The sequence below is a fragment of the Sus scrofa genome, chromosome X (genome assembly GCF_000003025.6).
Source record: "Sus scrofa isolate TJ Tabasco breed Duroc chromosome X, Sscrofa11.1, whole genome shotgun sequence".
In the NCBI taxonomy this organism is placed as follows: Eukaryota; Metazoa; Chordata; class Mammalia; order Artiodactyla; family Suidae; genus Sus; species Sus scrofa.
In genome coordinates, this window is record NC_010461.5 from 82,729,570 (window position 1) to 82,751,857 (window position 22,288).

General features: G+C 42.4%; 1 protein-coding gene across 3 annotated transcripts in view; it reads right to left on the minus strand.

Annotated features, from left to right (window-relative positions):
- Nucleotides 1-12,090, minus strand: part of TRMT2B (tRNA methyltransferase 2 homolog B) — a 103,204-nt gene extending 91,114 nt beyond the window's left edge. For 2 of the 3 annotated variants that reach the window (XM_021079605.1, XM_021079607.1), the window contains exons 1-6: nucleotides 11,770-12,089; nucleotides 5,509-5,746; nucleotides 4,757-4,811; nucleotides 2,868-3,002; nucleotides 1,971-2,070; nucleotides 317-387 (exon numbers count right to left, since the gene is read on the minus strand). In XM_021079605.1, coding sequence (XP_020935264.1) covers nucleotides 317-387; nucleotides 1,971-2,070; nucleotides 2,868-3,002; nucleotides 4,757-4,811; nucleotides 5,509-5,732 — 585 coding nt within the window. In that variant the 5' untranslated portion in view covers nucleotides 5,733-5,746; nucleotides 11,770-12,089. Of the gene's footprint in view, nucleotides 1-316; nucleotides 388-1,970; nucleotides 2,071-2,867; nucleotides 3,003-4,756; nucleotides 4,812-5,508; nucleotides 5,747-5,849; nucleotides 6,194-11,769 lie in introns of all 3 variants that reach the window. The other variant, XM_021079606.1, reaches the window with a different exon arrangement.

The following is a 22,288-nucleotide window of genomic DNA, read 5'->3' on the forward strand; positions in this document are numbered from 1 at the left end:
AGCTTTCCAGATATTTCAGACACCTGCCACTTGCTATATTCCCCTCTTTAATACCTCACTGTCCTAAATTTCCTTCCTATTAAATTCCTTGGATGCTTGACATTTGCAATAATGGATGCAGTTCTCTCGCCTCCCCTCCACTCTCTCCAAAATGAAACACTAGCAGTGTTCTCTCCACCGTTAAGAGGTACTCTTTCAGAACCGAACCCCTCCTCCCCTCCAGCACTAGAAAGGGCTCTATTATTAAAATGTCAGAGAAAAAGCTACAGAATGCAATGCCCGGGGTCATCTTCACCCAGCCTTTGTTCCTTATTACCTGTGCCACTTGATTGTGTTTCTCGGGGATATTTTTCAGATGGTTAGACTGTACACAGACAATGTTCCTGTCTGTGGAAAGAAAAAGAATTTGATTTGCATGGTTTTCTTCCTAAGAGATTATTTAGAAGAAAATGCCTGGCAAGCCAAATCCCTCTTCCAAAGAGGCATATGCAGATATGAAGAAGTAAAGTGCCTAATTCAAGATCAAGGCCATTTTTCAGAGAAAAACTGTTTCCTGGTCTGGCCATTAAAAGGCATATTCTTAAAGGAGCTAGTCCACAATATTTCCTCTCATGCCACAAATGCACAATAGGAGAATATCTGCTTTCTGTTCAGTTTAAGAGGGAAATAAAATGTAATGGGTTTTGTTTTTCTGTTAGTGAACAGCAGAACACTGACGTCATATACTCATTTAACTCAGCACACAGGGGAAAAAAAGGAAGCCAAGTGTCTGCCCTAATGAACTGTAGTTTAAGGCATATGGATATTAAACAGTGTGACTAATATAAAATGATGGTGTTTCAAGTGGATTTATTGGAAATGGGCAAATGGAAAGTTCAGGAATGGAATCTGGGAATGGATAGTGGAATTAAGTCTCAGAAATATGCAATCGTGATTTCCCTCACCAGCACTCACCTGCCCTACCAATTACTTTAAAGTGGATTTATCAGAGAAAGCTCTAGTTTTCAGGGTTATGGGGATGTGAAATAGAAAGGGCGTCTCTTGAATAAGCAGGAGACCTGCTCCCATCACAGAAAGTACATAAAATGATGATGACGATGATAATGAGAAAATAGCATCACCAGCATTAACATTTATGAAGTGTTGGGAGTTCCTGTTGTGGCTCAGTGGGTTAAGAACCTGACATTGTCTCTGTGAGGGTGCAGGTTCGATCCCTGGACTCGCTCAGGGGGTTAAGAATCCAGTGTTGCTGCAAGTTGTGGCATAGGTCACAAATGCGGCTCAAATCTGGCATTGCTGTAGCTGTGGTGTAGTCCTCAGGTACAGCTCCAATTCAATGAATGGCACAGGAACTTCCATATGTTGCAGGTACAGCCCTAAAAAGCAAAAAAAAAAAAAAAAAAAAAAAAAATTTAAAGTAGAAAAGAAAAAAAATTTATGAAGTGCTTACCAGGCATTTTTGTTTGTTTGTTTTTGTCTTTTTAGGGCCACACTCATGGCACATGGAAGTTCACAGGCTAGGGGCCAAATGGGAGCTGTAGCCGCCAGCTTATGCCACAGCCACAGCAACCCGGGATCCAAGCTGTGTCTGCAGTCTACACCACAGCTCACAGCAATGCTGGATCCTTAACCCACTGAGTGAGGCCAGGGATGAAACATGCGTTCTCATGGATCCTAGTCAGATTCATTTCTGCTGAACCAGGATGGGAACTCCCCAGGCCTATGGCTTTTGGAGGAAGAAAGTGTGGGGGGATGGCAAGGAAGGGGATTGATTCCTAGCACTAAATTACAATGAGTACCCACCAAAAAGTATCCCAAATTAACCTCGTGATCGTGTTGTGCATCAAAGACTTCCAATTCAACCTTCTCCTTTAAAGCCTTTCCCCTCCCAATGACACTGTTCTCTACAGCCTCCCCTTTCCTCTCAGTCTTTGGTTTGTTATTTCTACTAGTCACGGCCTTCAACTGACCTCTCCAAGTTCCCAGGTAGTACCCCACGGTCTTTGGATTGCCATCTGGACCTCGGTTCACAGAGAAGGTGGACTTATTTCGGTAGCCATCAATGACAGGCTGGAGAAGGCAAAAGGGCAGGAAAGGGACAATAAGTCAAATAAAACCACAGAGGACAACAATACAAGGAATGAAAGAATGTTCTCTGGATGACAACGAATGATGCTTGGAAGGTATGGCATATGTGAAAGTCCATGGCTGAGAAGATCAAAGCATTCTGTAGACACTCCATAGAAGAAAGGAGTTACAATCATGCCATAGAGAAGGAGTTTGAAAACTTTTTCAGTACGCGACCAGAAAATAAATTATTTTAGGTTTTGCAGGCCATATGGTCCCTGTCCTATCCAACTCTGCCATGGTAGTCCAAAAATATCTGTAGACAATCCACAAACAAGTGAGCTCAGCTGTGTTCTGATAAAACTTTATTTACAAAGTCAAGCAGCAAAACATATATGTCCTCAGGGTCATGGTTCGCCAGTCTCTGCCACAAATTAAATTCTATCTCTCTGTGGCCTCATTAGAAGGTTTTCAAAGTTTGGAATCATTCTAAGGAGGTAGTAGTATACTGGTTGAGAAAGTGGGCTTTGTATCAGATTGACCTGAGTATAAGCCTCAGCTCTGGCACTTGCTAGATGTGTGTCCTTGGGACTTAATCTCTGTGAGCCCCAAGTATTCATCTGTAAACTGATAGTGTCTCTCCTTCAGTGTGACTGTAAACAGTAAACAAGACAATAATGCCTTTTACTCACTCAGCACAGGGTCTGGTCCCCAGCAAGCGCCCACTGGTAAGTATTGGCTAGTATTATTAGCTATTCAGGGGACTTAGTAGATAAAAGGATAGGGAAGTGGGAGCTTACAGAAGGTATAATAGGATGGAGACAGCAACACAGCCCCTCAGATCTAGGTGCAGCTGTTGTCACACTGACTCCATTGAGCATTTGAAGGTAAGATTCCAATCTCTGTAAAATTTTCTTCTGAGCTTCAAATTTCACCTGCAAAAGAATATAAGCAATGAAACAAAAGACCTCTGCAGTTGTTATCTTAAAGAATAGAAAACAGAGAGGATAAGAGAAGGCTGTCCTACGGATTCATGGGTCATGGTCTCAGCAGATAAGGAACTCGGAATAAGAGAATAGCAATAGGCCTAATGAGGTATCAGGAAAAGGTCAAGTGGGGCTCTTGTGTAAGCTCATCATTTTATCTGACCTTTCAGACTGAATATTCCAGCTATATGTTTCGTGCAGTACAGGAGAACGTGCAATGATAATGGAAATGTTCTCCATTGGTGTTATGTTCTATGTGATATGGCAGCCGACACTAGCTACATGTGGCTACTGAGCATTTGAACTGTGACTCAGGCGACAGAGGAACTGAATGTTTAATCTTCTTTTATTGTAATTAACTTCTACAGTCAGCTCTATCACATGACACAAGCATTCCTACATCACACTATGCAAAAATTACTCAAAAGAAATCACAGGGCTCATGGGAAAGTGAAGTTGGGCACACACATTCCAAAATTTCATCACTAACACACAGAGAAAAGATAGGAACCTAATAAAACTAGTCCAGTTTTATACATTAAATGGTTAAACAATGTATAAATACTACAATAAAGATGGCACGTTACTCTGATGAGGACCTGAAGTTTGCTCCTGGAAGTGGCTATCCACGTGTGAGTTATCATGAGCTGGTGAAAGGAGGATTAAGTGGGTGGGACAGAAAGTTCTCACAGCAGAGGTAAATGGGTGCGACTCATAACACACTTAATGAACTGAGGGAGCTGGGAGATGTCTGAGGTGTGTATGTGCAGGTTCACTGTATGAATCCTTATGCAGCTCAGTTAAGCCAGGGGCAAATCCCCTCTTTTACCCAGTGTTTCTGGCAGACAAAATCACTCCTAAGCAAATGTAAAATCTGCATTATGTTCAAATTATTGCCTAATAGATCAAGCCATTGGAACAGATTTTTATTTTTATTTTATTTTTATTTTTTACTTTTTAGGGCTGTACCTGCAGCATATGGAGATTCCCAAGCTAGGGGTCCAATCGGAGCTACAGCTGCTGGCCTACACCACAGCCACAGCAACGCAGGATCCGAGCCTCATCTGCGACCTATACCACAGCTCATGGCAATGCCAGATACTTAACCCACTGATCGAGGCCAGGGATCGAACCCACAACCTCATGGTTCCTAGTAGGATTCGTTTCCACTGCGCCATGACAGAAACTCTCAAATTTTTGTTTTTAAAGCAAGCATTATAGCAGAATTCACTGTATTTAAGTTTAAATAGCCACATGTAGGTAGTGGCTACCATGCTGGAAAGTAGGGCTATATGTATGACACAGCAAGAGCACTTGCTACTCACACACACAGAGCTCTAAGAATAACCATAAGAACAAAAAAAGCAAAGAAGAAAGGAAACAGGTATTTGGATATACAGCTCTAGAGTTTGGAAGACATAACTGGCCTGAAGTGAAGATTTCAGAGTCATTAGCATGTTGAGTTTAAAGACCCTTTGGGGCCTCTGGGTAGATTTGTCAAGCCAAGCTTCCTACAGAGTTCTCTTGCGCTGTAGTGCATTAAGGCTCCGGCGTCGTCACTGCATCGGCTTGGGTCATTGCTGTGGTGTGGCTTCAATCCCTGGCCAGGAAATTTTCAAATTGGCCAAAAAAAATGCTTCCTATAAGTCTAGCACCAGTCACCTGGTGGAATGGGAGAGTGAAAACTTAAGCTGGATACCTACCTTGAGCTGTTCTTCATAGCTCAGCCTCCAGAGTGGTGTCACAACATCAGCCAGCCTTGAATGAAATAATCCAGGTACTTCATTCATTATGTAAACATGTACTGCACACCTACTATGCATAAATACTTCCTGCCACCATTTTCTCTGGCATTTTACTTATTCAGAAGACCTAACTCTCATGCCCCCTGGGGAAACAGAGTCTGGGAGAAGAGCCCATTTTGGTGCTATCTACTTAACAAAGCAGAACAGATGGGCAAACCTAATATAAGAAAAACCCAGATTTATCAGAAGGTAATTAATCTTATTACAAAAAGGCTTCACTGTTGGGTTCCTTTAAATAGCTCACCTCCCTAATGCTTTTAAAGTATAATTTAATTTAGAAAATACATTTGTTGCATAAAATGAGGTATATTTGTGTTTGAATGGCTGCAATGGGACTCTTCATTTCTAATCCATCTAACCTCTGACTCCCTGCTTTTCAGCATACCTGCCCTGGACCTTTTTAGAGATATGGTCCCCATTTAATAGGCCCTTTCTGACAGTAACACACATAACAGCAAGGAGAAAATTTTCTGCAGTCCAAAAGCATTTCCACCAACATCCCTTAGATGTCTGAGGTTTGCCCTGGGTATCCTACCTGAGCTGCTTCCATGAATCTCTGAAATGCCACACTGTTTGTCAGGAATACAGAACTTCAACAGGCCTGGAGATTCAGACTTGTTAAGAGGAAGGGATATCAACCAGGGCCTTACCTTTCCTGCCAGGAACCATCTAGTGGCCCACAATGTCTTGGTTTCTTCTGACTTTTCTGTTGTCCTCTTTGATGCTTCTTGGCTACCACATGGGTGAAGTTTCCCTTACACGCTGAGCCCAGAAATAGCTGTGACCAAGCTGGAGACTTTGTGGCACACCAGGGGAACAGTCCCGGTTTGGAGAAGGGACCCACCCTGGAGAGGAAGCATCTCAGGCTGTGCATCAGGACCTTAACACCTGCCAATCACAGAAACACTAAAATTCACCTGCCTGAAAGGTGGGCAAACAGAAGCTGGGAAACAGAGGCACAACCGCCAAAGCCCTTCATTCATTTACAAACCTTAGAGAAACCCAGCAATGAGTACAGTGCCTGGAACAGAGTCAACACTTGGAAGAACTGAATTTATTGCACACCATACGCACTGGCTTAGGCTCCCAAAAGATGAAGAAAAGAGGAGTTTCCATTGTGGTGCAGCAGAAACGAATCCAACTAGTATCTATGGGGATGTGGTTTTGATCCCCAGCATCGCTCAGTGGGTCGGGGATCCAGCGTTGCTGTGAGCTGCAGTGTAGGTCGCAGACGTGGCTTGGATCTGGCGTTGCTGTGAGCTGTAGTGTAGGCTGACAGGTGTAGCTCCAATTTGATCCCTAGCCTGGGAACTTCCATATGCCGTGGGTGTGGCCCTAAAAAGCAAAAATAAATAAATAAACAAGCAAACACATAAATAAATAATTGTTTTTAAAAAAGATAAGGAAAAGATAGTTCTAGTCCTCCAGGAAAGAGTTCAACTCTCTGGATACACTTCTATGGCCAGTCCCTCTCCATCTTCTGCCCTCCCACTCAACAACCAACCCATCAACTAATATTTATCTATCTTTAGTAAGTGCTTACTACATGCCAGGCACTATGCTACACTAGATGCCAGAGGGGTTACAACGGCTATATTCTAATTGAGAAGATCAATAGATAATACATAACACAATATGCCTGGTTCCTGATGAGTTCTCAGGAAAGGCCTCCCAGAGCAAACAGGCCTTGCACCAGGTCTTAAAGGATGGCACAAAGGTGAACCAGATATTTGGAAGAGAGTGGCTAGACCAGTCCAGCTAAAATGGTAGCTCATTTTAGGGAATAGTGGAAATAAGGCTAAAAAGTTACATCAACAGGAGATCTGGAAGAACTTTAATGCCTGAATAAAATATGCACTTTATTGTGAAGGCAAAGGGAGTTGATAGAGGCTTCATGTAGTAAAGATGAAATATGGAAGTTTATAAAAAGCAAAGTCATGTTTGAGGCATGTGTTTGAAACGGGAGGGAAATATCCAAATGGATATTGCATCTAACAAGCAAGTAGAGAAGCAGTACCACAGGTCAGGAGAGAAGTCAAGGCTAGAGATTTGGTCAAGTGTCCAAGAGAAATACAAGCTTTAGGAGTTCCCATTATGGCACAATGGAAACGAATCCGACTAGGAGCCATGAGGTTGTGGGTTCAATCCCTGGCCTCGCTCAGTGGGTTAAGGATCTGGCGTTGCCATGAGCTGTGGTGTAGGTCACAGACATGGCTCAGTTCTGGCATTGCTGTGGCTATGTTGTAGGCTGGCAGCTGCAGCTCCAATTTGACCCCTAGCCTGGGAACTCCATATGACACGGGTGCAGCCCTAAAAGAAAGAAAGGAAGAAAGAAAAAGAAAGAAAGAAAGAAAGAAAGAAAGAAAGAAAGAAAGAAAGAAAGAAAGAAAGAAAGAAAGAAAGAAAGGAAGAAAGAAAGAAAGGAAGGAAGGAAGGAAGGAAGGAAGGAAGGAAGGGAGGAAGGAAGAAATACAAGCTTTAAATTAAAAAAAAAAAGAGCTTTTAGTAAAGAGAAGAATAAAATGACTAAACCTGGGACAAAAGCAATACTTGGAAAGCAAGAAGAAATGCTGGTGACCTGGGAGAACCAGGAGAGTGTGGAACTTGGAGGCCAAGGGAGATGCCTTTTGGGAAAAGCACTGATGCATCCAGTAAGACTCAGGCCAAAGAAAAGAGGGGGAAATAAGGCAATGGGAAGTGGAAGGAAGTCAGGACAAATGAAGTTTGAGGAGCTTAGGCACACAGACACTAGAGTCAGGCAGACCTGACTGGTCCCCTGGCTCCACGGCTTACTAGCGAGGTGGCCTTTGGCAGGTTAATCATTCTTTCTGACCTTCCTTTTTTTCATCTGTAAAATGGAAATAATAATAGCACTTGCCTCATAGAGTGGTTGTTAAGAGTTAAAAGACAACTAACAAAAAGCACTTAGCAGGAGATTAAATACAGATGATGTTTGTAAAGCTCTGAACACAGCATTTCCAGTATCTGGGAAAAACTCAGTAAGTGTTAATTATAACTGTCATGATGTTTAAGGATAGTATGGGACTGAGTGGAGGTGGCAATTAAAGGAGGGAAGCAGGGGGGAAGGAATAATGGGAGTAACTGTGAGTCAAAAGCTGAAAGAATTAGAACAGGTGAAGGGTCTCACTTTGGAAAGAGGAAGGAATTCCTCTTCCTCCAACACAGGACTCTAAGTTGTTGCCTATTTACATTATAGTGCCTGACCATAGATGGGTAACTTTTTTGAGTACCCAATTCATGTAAATGGTCTTGGCCAGACACCTCACTGATAGGTTTTGACATAACGTTTTTTTTGCTCTTGTCCTCTACCTTGGATCTCATCCCAATGTTAAGTCATACCTTAATTAGAATTAAATATATTTATTTTAGGGCTGAACCTGCAGCATATGGAAGTTCCGGGAGCTAAGGCTCAAATTGGAGCTACAGCTGCCAGCCTATGCCCTGGCCACGGCAACACCAAATCCAAGCCACATCTGCGACCTACACCACAGCTTGTGGCAACACCAGATCTTTAAACCCACTGAGTGATGTCAGGGATTGGACTTTCATCCTCAAGGACACTATGTCAGGTTCTTGACCCACTGAGCCATAATGGGAACTCCTATTTATTTATTTATTTTTTTGGCCACATCCACAGTATATGGAAGTTCCTGGGCCAGGGATCAAATCTGAGCCACAGCTGCAGCAACACTGGATCCTTAACCCTCTGCACCAGGCAGGGGATCAAACCCGCAGAGACAATGCTGTATCCTTAAGCTGCTGCACCATAGCAGGAACTCCCAGAATGACATATATTTAAAATCCATGTATGGAATAGATTTATTCACAAAGATTCTTCCACGGCAAAAAAGGGAACCCTCCTACACTGTTGGTGGGAATGTCAGTTGTTATAGACACTACGAAAAGCAGAATGGAGATCCCTCAGAAAACTAAGGATAGAATTACTATATGATCCAAAAATTCCACTCCTGGGTATATATCCAGACAAAATTATAATTCAAAAAGATACATGCACCCCTATGTTCACTGCATCGCTATTCACAGTAGCCAAGACATGGAAACAACCTAAATGTCCATTGGCTGATGAATGAATTAAGATTTGGTACATACACACAATGGAATACTACTCAGCCATAAAAAAGGACAAAATAAGGCCATTTACAGCAACAAGGATCCAACTAGAGATTCTCATACTAAGTAAGACAGAAAAAGAAAGACAAATACCATATGATACCACTTATATGTGAAATTGTAACCGAGCAGGACCCTGGTGAAAGTTCTAACAGAAATAAATTTAAGCTAGCCCAGAATTCAGGTGTTAGTGATACCAAACTCCACTCAACTCCCAGGAAGGGGCAAGTAGTTAGGAACATGGGCTCTGGGGCTGTGCTTCTCACCAGCTTGGTGACTTTGGGCAAGTTAATTAAGTGCTATGAATCTCAGTGTCACCATCTATACAAATAGGACTGCTAACACCTAGCTTTCAGGGTATGGTATGAAGAATTACATGTGCTCACTTATATAGGAAGTTCTCAGGACTATGCCTAAAACAGCAGCTACTCAATGTGTGTCACAGCCGTGCCTCAGGCTCTGATTCGAAGCATGTCACTTGAATTCCTTGTAGCTCAATGTGTCCCACCTGAGAAACGGCGAGATATAATCATGCGTGTACATGCTGTGAGGATAAGAACAATTATGTGGAAACTTAAAAAACAACACACAGGCAATTCCCATTGTGGCACAACAGAAATGAATCTGACTAGTATCCCTGAGGACTTGGGTTCGATCCCTGGCCTTGCTCAGTGGGTTAAGGATCCAGCATTGCCGTGAGCTGTAGTGTAGGTTGCAGACGTGGCTTGGATCCCACCACTGCCATGGCTGGCTGGCAACTGCAGCTCTGATTCGACCCCTAGCCTGGGAACTTCCATATGCCATGCGTGCAACCCTAAAAAGCAAAACAAACAAACAAACAAAAAACCAAAACAAACAAACAAAAAAAAATAGCATACAAACTTTCCTACCCTCTGCATTAGTGTCTGCTCAAGTGTAGCAAGCTAAGGCCTTCCCTGGACCACCTGTCAATACTATCAAGTGTGGGACCTATGATAGACCTTTTCCAAGGTGAGATAAATGTGTGTGTTTGATAGGAGGAAAAGCAAAAGCCAGAGAGAGGAAATGTGTGAAGGGGCAGGAGACAAAGAATGGTTTGGAGGGCGAGACTCAGGCGGCCCAGTGCCTCCAGCAGACAGAGAAGTACGAAGGCCCATTTAGGGGTTGTCAGAGGAGGGGGGACAAGGGAACTGAGGAATCTGAACACAGCTATCCCTACCCCATGACATGGAAAATTTTTGGTGAATGTGTGGGCCCTCTCCCTGGTGACTGACATGGTAACCATGCTCCCCTTGCCCTAGACCCCTTGTCCTTATAGGTTTCTTTTTCCAGATTACCAGGCATAGGAGTTCCCATTGTGGTACAGCGGAAATGAATCCAACTAGCATCCATGAGGATGCAGGTTCCATCCCTGGCCTCGCTCAGTGGGTTAAGGATCTCACGTTGCCGTGAGCTGTGGTTTAGGTCACAGACACGGTCAGATCCTGCATTGCTGTGGCTGTGGCCAGCAGCTGCAGTTCCGATTCGACCCCTAGCCTGGGCACTTGCATATGCCACCGGTGCGGCCCAAAAAAAAAAAAAAAAAAACCAGACATAGTCTAAGAAAGGACTCCACTATTCCAGGGTGCCAACCAGACATCTATCTCTCCTGGTAAAGAGCCTCTCATCATACTTGGTAATTTCTGTAATGAAATATATTTTTCGGAGTTCCCGTCGTGGCGCAGTGGTTAACGAATCCGACTAGGAACCATGAGGTTGCGGGTTCGGTCCCTGCCCTTGCTCAGTGGGTTAACGATCCGGCATTGCCGTGAGCTGTGGTGTAGGTTGCAGACGTGGCTCGGATCCCGCGTTGCTGTGGCTCTGGCGTAGGCCCGTGGCTACAGCTCCAATTCGACCCCTAGCCTGGGAATCTCCATATGCCGCGGGAGCGGCCCAAGAAATAGCAACAACAACAACAACAAAAAAAAAAGACAAAAGACAAAAAAAAAAAAAGAAACATATTTTTCTAGGTGGCACAGTAATAACAGTCAGAGTGAGTTATAGTTGTTCGTTTCTTGATGTCAGAGGGGGCATTTGTTCACAGAAAAGACTATTTTGTTGTTAAAGTTCTTTGTTTTAAATAAATGCTTGGGTTCAAAAAAAGAAAAAAAGTGTGTAATAACTGCTCCATTTCTGCCTCAGGAATTGATCAGAAAGGGACTCAGGATCCAGAGCTGCCAAATAGGAAGGTAGACTAACTTTTTCAGTCTGGAATAGCTAACCAGTCTGAAATGCTCAGAGGGGTTCAAAGCAGAGACTACGTGGTAGGTCTGATCCTCCCAGAGCCAAGATCTCCTTAGAGCAAAATGTTCACCCACTGAAGAGGATACTGCTTACACTCTCCGTTCACCCTTCCTACAGTTGGCCTGGCCCCAAACATGGTTCCTGGCTAAACCTGATGGACAGAGGGGGTTGCTGCTCCGTCCTGACTGCAGCCCCTTCACCAGCCCCTCCATCCCTGTCTTCTCTGGGCAAATTCTGTCCACCGCGTTTGTAAGAAGGGTAACATGGAAGAAACACTTGGAAAGGCTACCCTTGAACTTGGGCCGGCTGAAGGGCCTGGGGAGCTGGGAAGGGGTAAGGCAGAGGTCAGAGCACAGGTGAATGCTGGGCTGGACGTGACTACACGCAGGCCTGTCTTTCCAACTCCTGGCGGCCCGGGCAGTTTGGCGCAGTAAACAGTTTTCTGTAGTGTAGGGGATAAATCGAGTTTTCGGACACTCCAGGTACCCCTCCCTTACCTTCGTAACCAATCCTCTTACAAACCGGAGGCAGGTCATGAAGAGATCAGCTAAGGGCCGGGATCGCAGCCACGGGAGAGAGTCACTTCCTGGTGCGCCCGGCGCCTTGACTCCCGACGCGCACGCACCCAGCCCGGGGCGGGCGCGGAAGGACGCGGGGTTCCCACGGGGCACTAGCGGGCCCGGCCCCAGGCAGCACGTCTCAGGAAGCCCTCCTCCGGCTTTGCCCGGCGCACTTCTCTAGAGACCCCCCCCCCCATAGCTCTCATAGCCGGGCTTTTTGCCTCGCGCCTTCCTCCCAAGTTCTCCTCCCCACCCCATTCTTCCGCGCGACCCGCCCACTGCCTGCTCTCCTCACGTTCCCATTGGTGAATCTGGATAAACCTCCAAAAGTCACTTAGAAATTCGCACTAAAGCGTAAACAGAGCTATCCCCGTCGAGGGTATTTGCAGTTTAACCCTTTCAAACAAAACAAGAGTTTCTAAGGGTAGAATTTCAGGCATCGGATCCATAATGGATTGGAAGATTGGGAGGTGAAGAGTGGGATGATTTCCTCAAATTGCAACTTTTTTTAAAAATCACCCCTACTATGGATCATAGGGTTTTTCAGGCTTTCGCTCACCCTTTATTTTCTATTATATCAGAAAAATATTGTGTTACTATGACAAGGTAAACCTGGTAAGTGGATTCCATGCAGGGCTACTAAATCTTAAAACCTAGGAAGAATTGTTTTTCTTCAACTACAAAGTTGGAAGGAGCCTAGATACCACACACGAGTTCACTTACCAGCTCCTGAACTACGTTCAGTGATTCCTGTGATTTTCAAGGAGGTCAAGAGCCTAGCCAAACGAGTAAGAGAACGTTGAAGGATGCACACATGCGTGTTGATAAAAATCTTTATTTTAATAGAGTAAAATTTACAGCAAAGTTAATCTACATTTTATGACACTCGATTTATATGTTTAATAGTAATTGGGCTTAAATGAAAAGTACTTATAGTCAGCATTTCAGTTATTTATTTATTCAAAGGATAACATGACTATTATGTGCAAGGCAGTGCATTAACCCTAGGGAGTACAGGAGTGGCCCAGTAACTTAAATAACAGCAAACACTGTCAACTAAACCAAGAATCAAAGCACAGATCTGCCACTTATAATCTGTGTGAATTTGGGCTGGTTACTTAATTGCTCAGTGCTTCAGTTTATTCATCTGAAATAATGCTTATAATAATTGCACCTACCTCACTGGACTGAGATAAAAATTAAATAAGTTAATACATGCAAAATACTTAGAAGAGAGTAAGCATGCACTCAATAAATATTAGGTACTGTCATTCAAAAATAATATTACATACTGTGTATATACACATGTGCACACACGTGCATATATATCATTTGTCTTGAAAAATATCTCTGTATGATGTATAGAATAAATAAACTACAAGGATATATTTTACAGCACAGGGAATATACCCAATATTTTTTAATAACTTTAGAGTATAATCTATAAAAATTTTGAATCACTATGTTATATACCTGAAACCAATATAGTATTGTAAATCAACTCTACCTCAATGAAAAAATTTTCAATCCACTAAAATCCACAGCCACTTTCTTTATTTTTATAAAGAAAGGAAAAAAGAGAGATCTTTACTTCCTATTCTAAAGACTTGAGGGGGTAAATTCTTGATTCAAATTGTGGCCTTCTTAACTGCTCTAATGGCGCTTAAGCAAAATTGGAGCTCAACCACCACTTCAGGTATGCCTGCACTGTGCTATTAGGTGGGCCAGGCCAGGAGTTCCCATTGTGGCTCAGCAAAAATGGACCCGACTAGGATCCATGAGGATGTGATCCCTGGCCCTGTTCTAGCATTGCTGTGAGCTGTGGTGTAGGTCTCAGACTTGACTCTGATCCCATGTTGCTGTGGCTGTGATGTAGGCTGGCAGCTGCAACTCAGATTGGACCCCTAGCCTGGGAACTTCCATATGCCACACATATGGCCCTAAAAAAAATGGAATCAGGCCAGAAAATGCATTTTGGGGTCTTTTCTCCCTTTCTGTCTTTTTAATCCCCTCTTATTTGGCAAGCCATCTCTATTCCTTTCCTCACTTCTTCCCTTTCTTCTCTTTCCCATGTCCTTCTGCTCTTTTATCATTTTATCATATCATCCTTTGTTGTGCCTAGCACAGAGCCAGGTGTACAATAGGAGATCAATAAATATTTGATAAATCGAATTGAATCCCACCTTGTCTGCTGAAAGGAAAAGGGCATATTTTTGCTCACCAGCCCCCCCACCTGCTCTGAGCATCCAAGCAAACTCATTTAAAGCAAGTCTGTCATTTGAAAAGGCAGAACCCTGAGGGGTACAGAGAGAAAAGAGATTAAGGAATCTATAATATAATTATTTAGCCATTAACACTTATATATATATATATTTAATCTGATAAACCATGCTCTTCTCTACAAGAGAAATCATTACATTTGTAAGAGGGGAAAGAAATATCCCATATTATGGAAAAGGTTAGACTCTTCAAGTGGAAAGTCACTAAATGAACATGTCATAGGTGATAAGCAATATTGTTAAATTAAATAAAAACTGAAACCAAGATAAACTTTGCTTAACTTTGTTATCAGCAAACAAAATCACCACAAAGCAAAGTCTCTAGAAATTTGTCAAATATTCTCAATTTGGACCAAGGAAAGGATTTCTGAGAAGCTACAGCATTAGCTTTCAGAAATACCATGTTTTAAAATCACCTAGTGGAGTTCCCGTTCGTGGCGCAGTGGTTAACGAATCAGACTAGGAACCATGAGGTTGTGGGTTCGATCCCTGGCCTTGCTCAGTGGGTTAAGGATCTGGTGTTGCCGTGAGCTGTGGTGGAAGTCACAGACGTGGCTCAGATCCTGTGTTGCTGTGGCTCTGGCGTAGGCCAGCGGCTACAGCTCTGATTAGACCCCTAGCCTGGGAACCTCCATATGCCACTGGAGCAGCCCTAGAAAAAGCAAAAAGACCAAAAAAATAAAATAAATAAATAAATAAAATCATTTGGCTGTTAGGGCTGGTTTGGTTCCACTAACCACTTTCTTTAGGTGTGCATTCCTTGCACCTAGAATGGTGTTAGAGGAAATGAGGGATAGACACAGACTGCACCCTAGAGATTGTGTGACCTGATGGAAAGATTCACAAAATCAGGATACACAACCATGGGCCTTGGTAATTCTAGGAAAGCAGCAAATCTTCTTGGTAGTCAGGGAAGGAAGAGAAGGAGAACTGAAGTGAATGCATAGAATTTGAATAACTGGAGAAGAGGTGAGGGCTGCAACATGAAAACAGGAAAGAGCAATGTGTCTGTCTCCAAGGCTCGAGAGGAGGCAGGCCTGGCTGGAAGGGATTGTAGTACTGAAGTCACTGGAGAGCAATAGGTCCAGGAAGATAAGGAACGACCTGGACTACTGGGCTGAGGTGTTCCATCTAGTTCTCTTAACAACAGGCAACTAGTGAAGAGTTTTTCATGAGATGATTCTGGAGCGAAATCTAGGGTAGATTTTAGGGTCTAGTGACCTGGAAGCTGAGGAAGCCTGTTATAGTCATCTAGATGGGAGGTGCTGAGTCTCTGTATTAAGTTGGCTACACTGCATTCTTTTTTTTTTTTTTCTGCTTTTTAGGGTCATGCCCGAGGCATATGGAGGTTCCCAGGCTACAGGTCCAATCGGAGCTACAAGTGCCAGCCTATGCCACAGCCACAGCAACATCAGATTCGAGCTGTGTCTGCGATCTACACCAGCTCATGGCAACACTGGATCCTTTACCCACTGGGCGAGGCCAGGGTTCGAACCCACAGCCTCTTGGTTCTTAGTCAGATTTGTTTCCCTTGTGCCACAATGGGAACTCCTACACTGTATTCTGTAAGAGTTTCTCAAAGTGTGCACGGGGTGGGGGGGTGGAGGAGGTGGGGGAGGGTGGCATGTGCCAGGTGATCAGCTGGGATGATTGTAACAAGTGTGGGTTCCTGAGCCCCACCCGACACCTACAGATCTGAAATCTCAAGGGGGTAGGGCTCAAGAATATCTGGGTTTTTCACAAGCACCCCAGTGATGCCCATGAAAAATGAGCCCTACTACTACACATCAACTCAATTTCCAGGTGAATTAGTTGGAAAGCCAAAAAAAAAAAAATCATAAAAACCCTAAAATAAATATGTATCTGAAATTTGGACGTAGAAGGACTCTCTAAACAGAAAATAGTAGGGAAAAAAATCACCATGTAGGTAGATTTTACTTCATAAATCTTAAAAACTTCTATATGATGAAAATATAACAAATTTAATCATAAACAGAAAAACAAACAGCTACGGCAAAAGGTCATTACTTTCATTGTATAAAGAGCTATATAAACTGATAAAAAAAAAGTGATCCCAATAGAGACCTTGGCAAAGGCATAGAATGATAATTCACAGGAAAAAAACATAACTGGTCAAAGTAATGCTTTGTTCTACCTCACTAGTAATCACAGAATATGCAAAGTGGTTTTTTGATAAAAATTATGACCAAGTAGATAATCTTATTTTACCTATAAAATTGTTGAAGATTTAAAAAGACGATGGGCAGTGATACAGACATGCTCACACATTGCTGGTGGGATTGTAAATTGATACAAACTTCCTGGAAAGCAATTTGAATCCAGAGCCTTTAAACATCTCATACAATTTGCCCTAGAAATTCCACCTCTAGGAATCTATTCTAAGAAAGTAGAGATGTAAACAAAGATATATGCAGAGACTCTCAAAGTTAAAAATAAAAAACTCTCTTCGAGGTCCAACATCAGAAACATAGGGAATGGTTATGTAAAATAAAGTCTGTCCATAGACTATTGCAGAGACATTAAATATTATACTCTTTGAAGTCAGGATATCTTCAAAGAAGACATACAGATGGCCAACAGGCATATGAAAAAATGCTCAATATCACTAATTATTAGAGAAATGCAAATCAAAACTACGGTAAGGTACCATCTCACACCAGTCAGAATGGCCATTGTTAACAAGTCAACAAATAACAAATGCTGGAGAGGGTGTGGAGAAAAAGTTACCCTCCTCTACTGCTGGTGGGCATGTAAATTGGTACAACCACTATGGAGAACAGTATGGAGTTACCTCAGAAAACTAAATATCGAGCTATTGTATGATCTAGCAATTCCACTCCTGGGCATATATCCAGACAAAACTTTCGTTGAAAAAATACATGCACTGCTATGTTCACAATAGCCAAGACATGGAAACAACCTAAATGCCCATCGACAGATGAATGGATTAAGAAGATGTGGTACGAATATGCACTGGAATATTACTCAGCCATTAAAAAAGACAAACTAATGCCATTTGCAACAACATGGATGGATCTAGAGATCCTCATACTAAGTGAAGTAAGCCAGAAATAAAAGGACAAATACCATAAGATCACACTTATTTGTGGAACCTAAAATATGGAACAAATGATCCTATCTAAAAATAGTAACAACAAAAAAACCCAGAAACAGATCATGGCCAAAAAGAGCAGACTTGGGGTTCCCAAGGGGGAAAGGGGAGAAAGTGGGATGGATGAGCATTTGGGGGCCTTTTTTGGATGCAAACTGTTATATTTGGAATGGATGGGCAATGGGATCCTACTGTACGGCACAGGGAAATGTATGTGATTGCATCACTTTGTTGCACAACAGAACTTGACAAAACATTGTAAATCAACTATAATAATAATAATAATAAAAATGTCAGGATGACATTACTTTTAGGGTGAAGGGAGTGGCTGGCAGGGGGCACGAGGGGGCTTCTGAGGTGCTGATATTATTCTGTTTCTTCATCCAGGTGCTGGTTGTACAGATAGATTCCCTTTGTGAAAATTCATCAGGTCATACTCTTTTTTTTTTTTTTTTGGCCACACCCTCAGTATGTGGAAGTTCCTGGGCCAGGGATTGAACCTGTGCCCCATTTGCAGTCTGGGACACAGCTGCAGCAACGCTGGAAACTTATCTTGCTGTGCCACAAGGAAACTTCCAAGTTGTACTCTTCTGATATGCGCACTTTTCTGTATATATGTTATGCTTCAACAAAAAATTTAACTTAAGGAGTTCTTTTGTGGCACAGTCAGTTAAGGATCCTGCGTTGTCACTGCATCATCTTGGGTAGCTGCTGTGATGAGGGTTCAGTCCCTGGCCCAGGAAGTTCCACATGCCACAAGAGCAGCCAAAAAAAATTTTAACTTAAACTTGTCTTTGAAAAGTTTGTAATGAATTGGAAATATGCGTAGAAGGCAACCTTAAGTAAAAAGGGCAGGATAAAGAGCATTCAGTGTGATTTTATATTTGTAAAGAAGAAAATGCATTGGGGAGTTTGCACTACGGCTCTGTGGATTAATGATCCAGCTTGTCTCTGGGGCAGTGCCAGTTTGATGCCTGGCTGGGTGCAGTAGTTTGGGGATCTAGCATTGTTGCAACTGTGGTGTAGGGTCACAGGTGGGGCTGAAAAAGAAAAAAAATGCATTGGAAAGCAATATGCCAAATATTTACAATGATTGCCTCTAGAGACTGGACTTGAGGGTGATAATTTGCAAGATTTTTTTCCATTTGTGTACTTTCTATTTTTTTTCTGCAAGTAACAGACATTACATTGATAATTAGGGGAAAACACCTAAGATATCAGAGAAAAAGGTGAATTGATGAATCTTGGTGAAGCTCCCATAGTCCAGTCTGTGAAAATGAGAACTAGATTCCATCAGTTCCTGTGGAAGTGATTTAGACTCTGAGCGACTAACTTACACTAAGCAGATTTATAGGAGACTGGCTATAAAGCAAAATGCCAGGGAGGAATATAGTTTCTAGTGGCTGAAATATTCTTATCTTCTATACAAGGTTATATCCACCAGCTATTATTGTACCTGAGAAGCGAAACTATCACTTGTACTTTTAACATATTGAGCTGAACGGTTTTGAGGGCACTCTTTGGCTGAGTTATTTGTAACACCTTTACCAGAGCAATGTTCCTGTTGCTTGAACAATGCTGGATAAACACTGACTCTCCAATGTTCTTTTTCCTCCATCTCTAACTAGTTACCAGCATCTTCTGTCATTACAGTATTAACTGCCTCCTATCCTCATTACATGTCGCAGTTGCCAAGGTAACAGCTCATCTTACATGAATTACATTCTAGGTGGGTAGCTCCCAGGTGAATTATTGGGAAGCATCTTAATCTCATCTGCAGTATATCTACAAATTATATTTACAAGAAGTCACTTTGGGGAAGAGTCACAGATGGCTAGTTTCATCCACTGTGAGCCTTTTTAAAAATTTTTTCATTTGAAGAGTCTATCATTTCCTGATTTATGTGTCTAATTTTTTCTAAACTCTATCCCTTAGGTTTAGAGATACACATTACTTTGGGGGCCCTTCAGTTCCCTGATAAATGTCAAGGGTTTTTGATGATAGTACTTAGGAGAATGGCACTGGCACTTACAAAAATAGATGTCAGAAAGGAAATCTTTTGGGAGAGGAAGAGGATAGTGGGACATGGAGTGAAGGTCCAGTGGGCATGTGGAGAAAGAGTTAACATAATAAGAAAGCTATTATGTTGGAGGTGGAAGGCATTACCCTGGAAACTGTCACCAAACTTCCTAGCTACTTTTATGTTCTGGTTTCTAGGTAACATAGATATTTACTACCTCACATTTACATGGCTGGTGCTAACGTTCATTTTCTCAGTTAATAAGATCTCAACCCTTTTCTTTTTATAGTGTTGAAATTTGCAATTCGATGTCAATAGCATTCCAGCACTGACAGCTCATCCCGCACAGCTACATGTGGGGAAATAACATGGGGACACCTATCCCCTGTCCTGTTCTACATTGGAATGCCATAAGTACGTGAACCTTGGCTTCATGCCTAGGACTCAGCACCAAGGGCATAAATTCTACAAAGAGCTAGAGCCTATAAATTTCCTTTCTTTTCTTTCTTTCTTTTTCTCTTTCTCTCTTTCTTTCTCTCTCTCTCTTTCTTTCTTTCTTTCTTTCTTTTCTTTCTTTCTTTCTTTCTCTCTCTCTTTCTCTCTCTCTCTTTCTTTCTTTCTTTCTTTCTTTCTTTCTTTCTTTCTTTCTTTCTTTCTTTCTTTCTTTCATTCTCTCTCTTTCTCTCATTTTGGGCATGCCCAAAGCATGCTGAAATTCCTGGGCCAGGAATCAAACCTGCACCACAGTATTGACAATGTCGGATCTTTAACCCACTGAGCCACCAGGGAACATCCTAGAGGCCATAATTTAAATCTTTTCCAAATCACCATCCTTAGCAAAGCCTCAATAATAAAGACCCTCATCTCTAATTTCTTTCCTGATGCTATGCACTTGGTTTTCTTTTAAGAGCCATTATTAGGTTGAATGGAATGGTAGAACTAAATTGCTTTTGAAGTGTACCCCCATTTTTATGTTCCATGATTCTGTGAAGAAACAGATAGATGAAATACTTTCTGCCCCATTCCTATTGAGTTAAGATACACTGTTTGGTTTCTGATCTTATAATTAGGATTTTTTTTCCAAAGGAACCCAATTGTATTGGAAATGAAAGTTGATTATCCAGAACAGCTTGTGTAATAGTAATAATCACGATCCAACATTTATCGAATCCTTACTTTGTATCTCACACTGTGCTTAGTGTTCCATGTGCATTACTCCATGTAAGTATTTCAGATAAGAAAATTTGTAGCTAGGAGTTCCTGCTGTGGCTCAGTGGTTGACGAATCTGACTAGCATCCATGAGGATGTAGGTTCCATCCCTGGCCTTGCTCAGTGGGTTATTGTAGGTTGTGGACGGGGATTGGATCTGGTGTTGCTGTGGCTGTGGTGTAGGCCAGCAACTACAGCTCCAATTTGACCCCTAGCCTGGGAACCTCTATATGCCATGAATGCAGCCCTAAAAAGCAAAAAAAAAAAAAAAAAAAAAAAGGAAATTTTTAGCTGTATTTTACAGATGTGATAACTGAAACTAAGAGAAGGATCAATAAACTTGCCCAAAGTCACACAGTAAGTGATGGAACCAGAACTTGAATTCCACTGTCTGATGCCATGTCTCCACTTTTAATCTTTTAACTTTTAGCCAGAGGTTCTCAAATTTTAGTGTATATCAAAATTCCCTGATGGTCTCATTAAAACACAGATGGCTGGGTCCCATCACCAGAGTTTCTAATTCAGTAGGTCTGAGGTAAGGTCTGATAATTTGCATTTCTAACAAGTCTCCAAGTGATGCTGATGCTGCTGGAGCAGAGGACCTGTAATGCATACTCTACCGTCTTCTGTCAAGAGTCAAAGAGCCTCTGGAGTTTCCTGATGGTGCAGCGGGTTAAAGATCCATCGTTGTTACTGCTGTGGATCTGGTTACAGCTGTGGCGTGGGTTTGATTCCTGGCCTGGGAACTTCTGCATGCCCCAGACTCAGGCAAAAAAAAAAAATTTAAATAAGGAACAAAAGAGCCTCTAGCTGAAATGAAGTGCTGGGGGCTTGTACCCTCCTCATGACTTGGTGCTCAGGGATCCTGGGGAAGTTCTGATCTGCAGGACTTAGTCACTATCTCTGCCTCTCCAGAAAGACCAGACAGCTGGCTAGAGACTCCTCCCTTGGAGAGAAAACAGTGCATAGGCTGCTCTCATAGAATCCAATGTTTCTGGAAAGAGCTGAACATATCCTGAGTTAAGTTCGGTTTCTGGCTTAGTCCTGATAGCTACAAAAACCTGATACATGTATTGCGTGATCTCGGTTCTACTTTGCAAGTAACCTGAAGAGTTAAAATTGAAGTGCAGCATTTGCCAAGTATAGCTGTCAGTTGGGATTTTGATATAACTCACACGTTTGGTCTGAGGCTGTGGAGGGTCTCGATTAACACTACTTGTGAAGCTGAGGAAAGAGCCATTACCATGAAAGCTCTCCTCAGAGCTGGCTGTTCACACCTACCTAATAAAGGACATATGTTGCCTACAGTAGAAAGAGAGAGGCACACATTGAACATAACACTCACCCCACCATAACCTGTTTCTGCTTTTACTTTTTTCACATTTTTCCACGTGCCTTGTATTTTCCTGAGATATAGCTGAGGCCACTGAATTTCCAGACAGCAAAGCCAAGTACAGTTTTCATTAGTGAATCTGCACTTTAGAATCACTTGGAAAGCCTTGGGAAAATATCAGTGCTGGGGACCCCACCCCAGGCCAATTAAATCAGATTATCTGCCGATGGGCCCCACTAATATGCATTAAATACAAATTCACAGGTAATTCTAATGCTAGCCAAGTTTAAGAAGCAATAATGACACACACAAAAATAGGCTCTGCTGTGGAGCAGATTCCATTTCTAGCTCTGCCACTTATGAAAAGATGACCTTGGGCAAATGGCCTAACCTCTCTGAGCCTCAATTTCCTGTTCTGTAAAAATCGGTATAATAATTGCACCCAATGGATGTATTTCATAGGGCTGTCTTGAGAATTGAA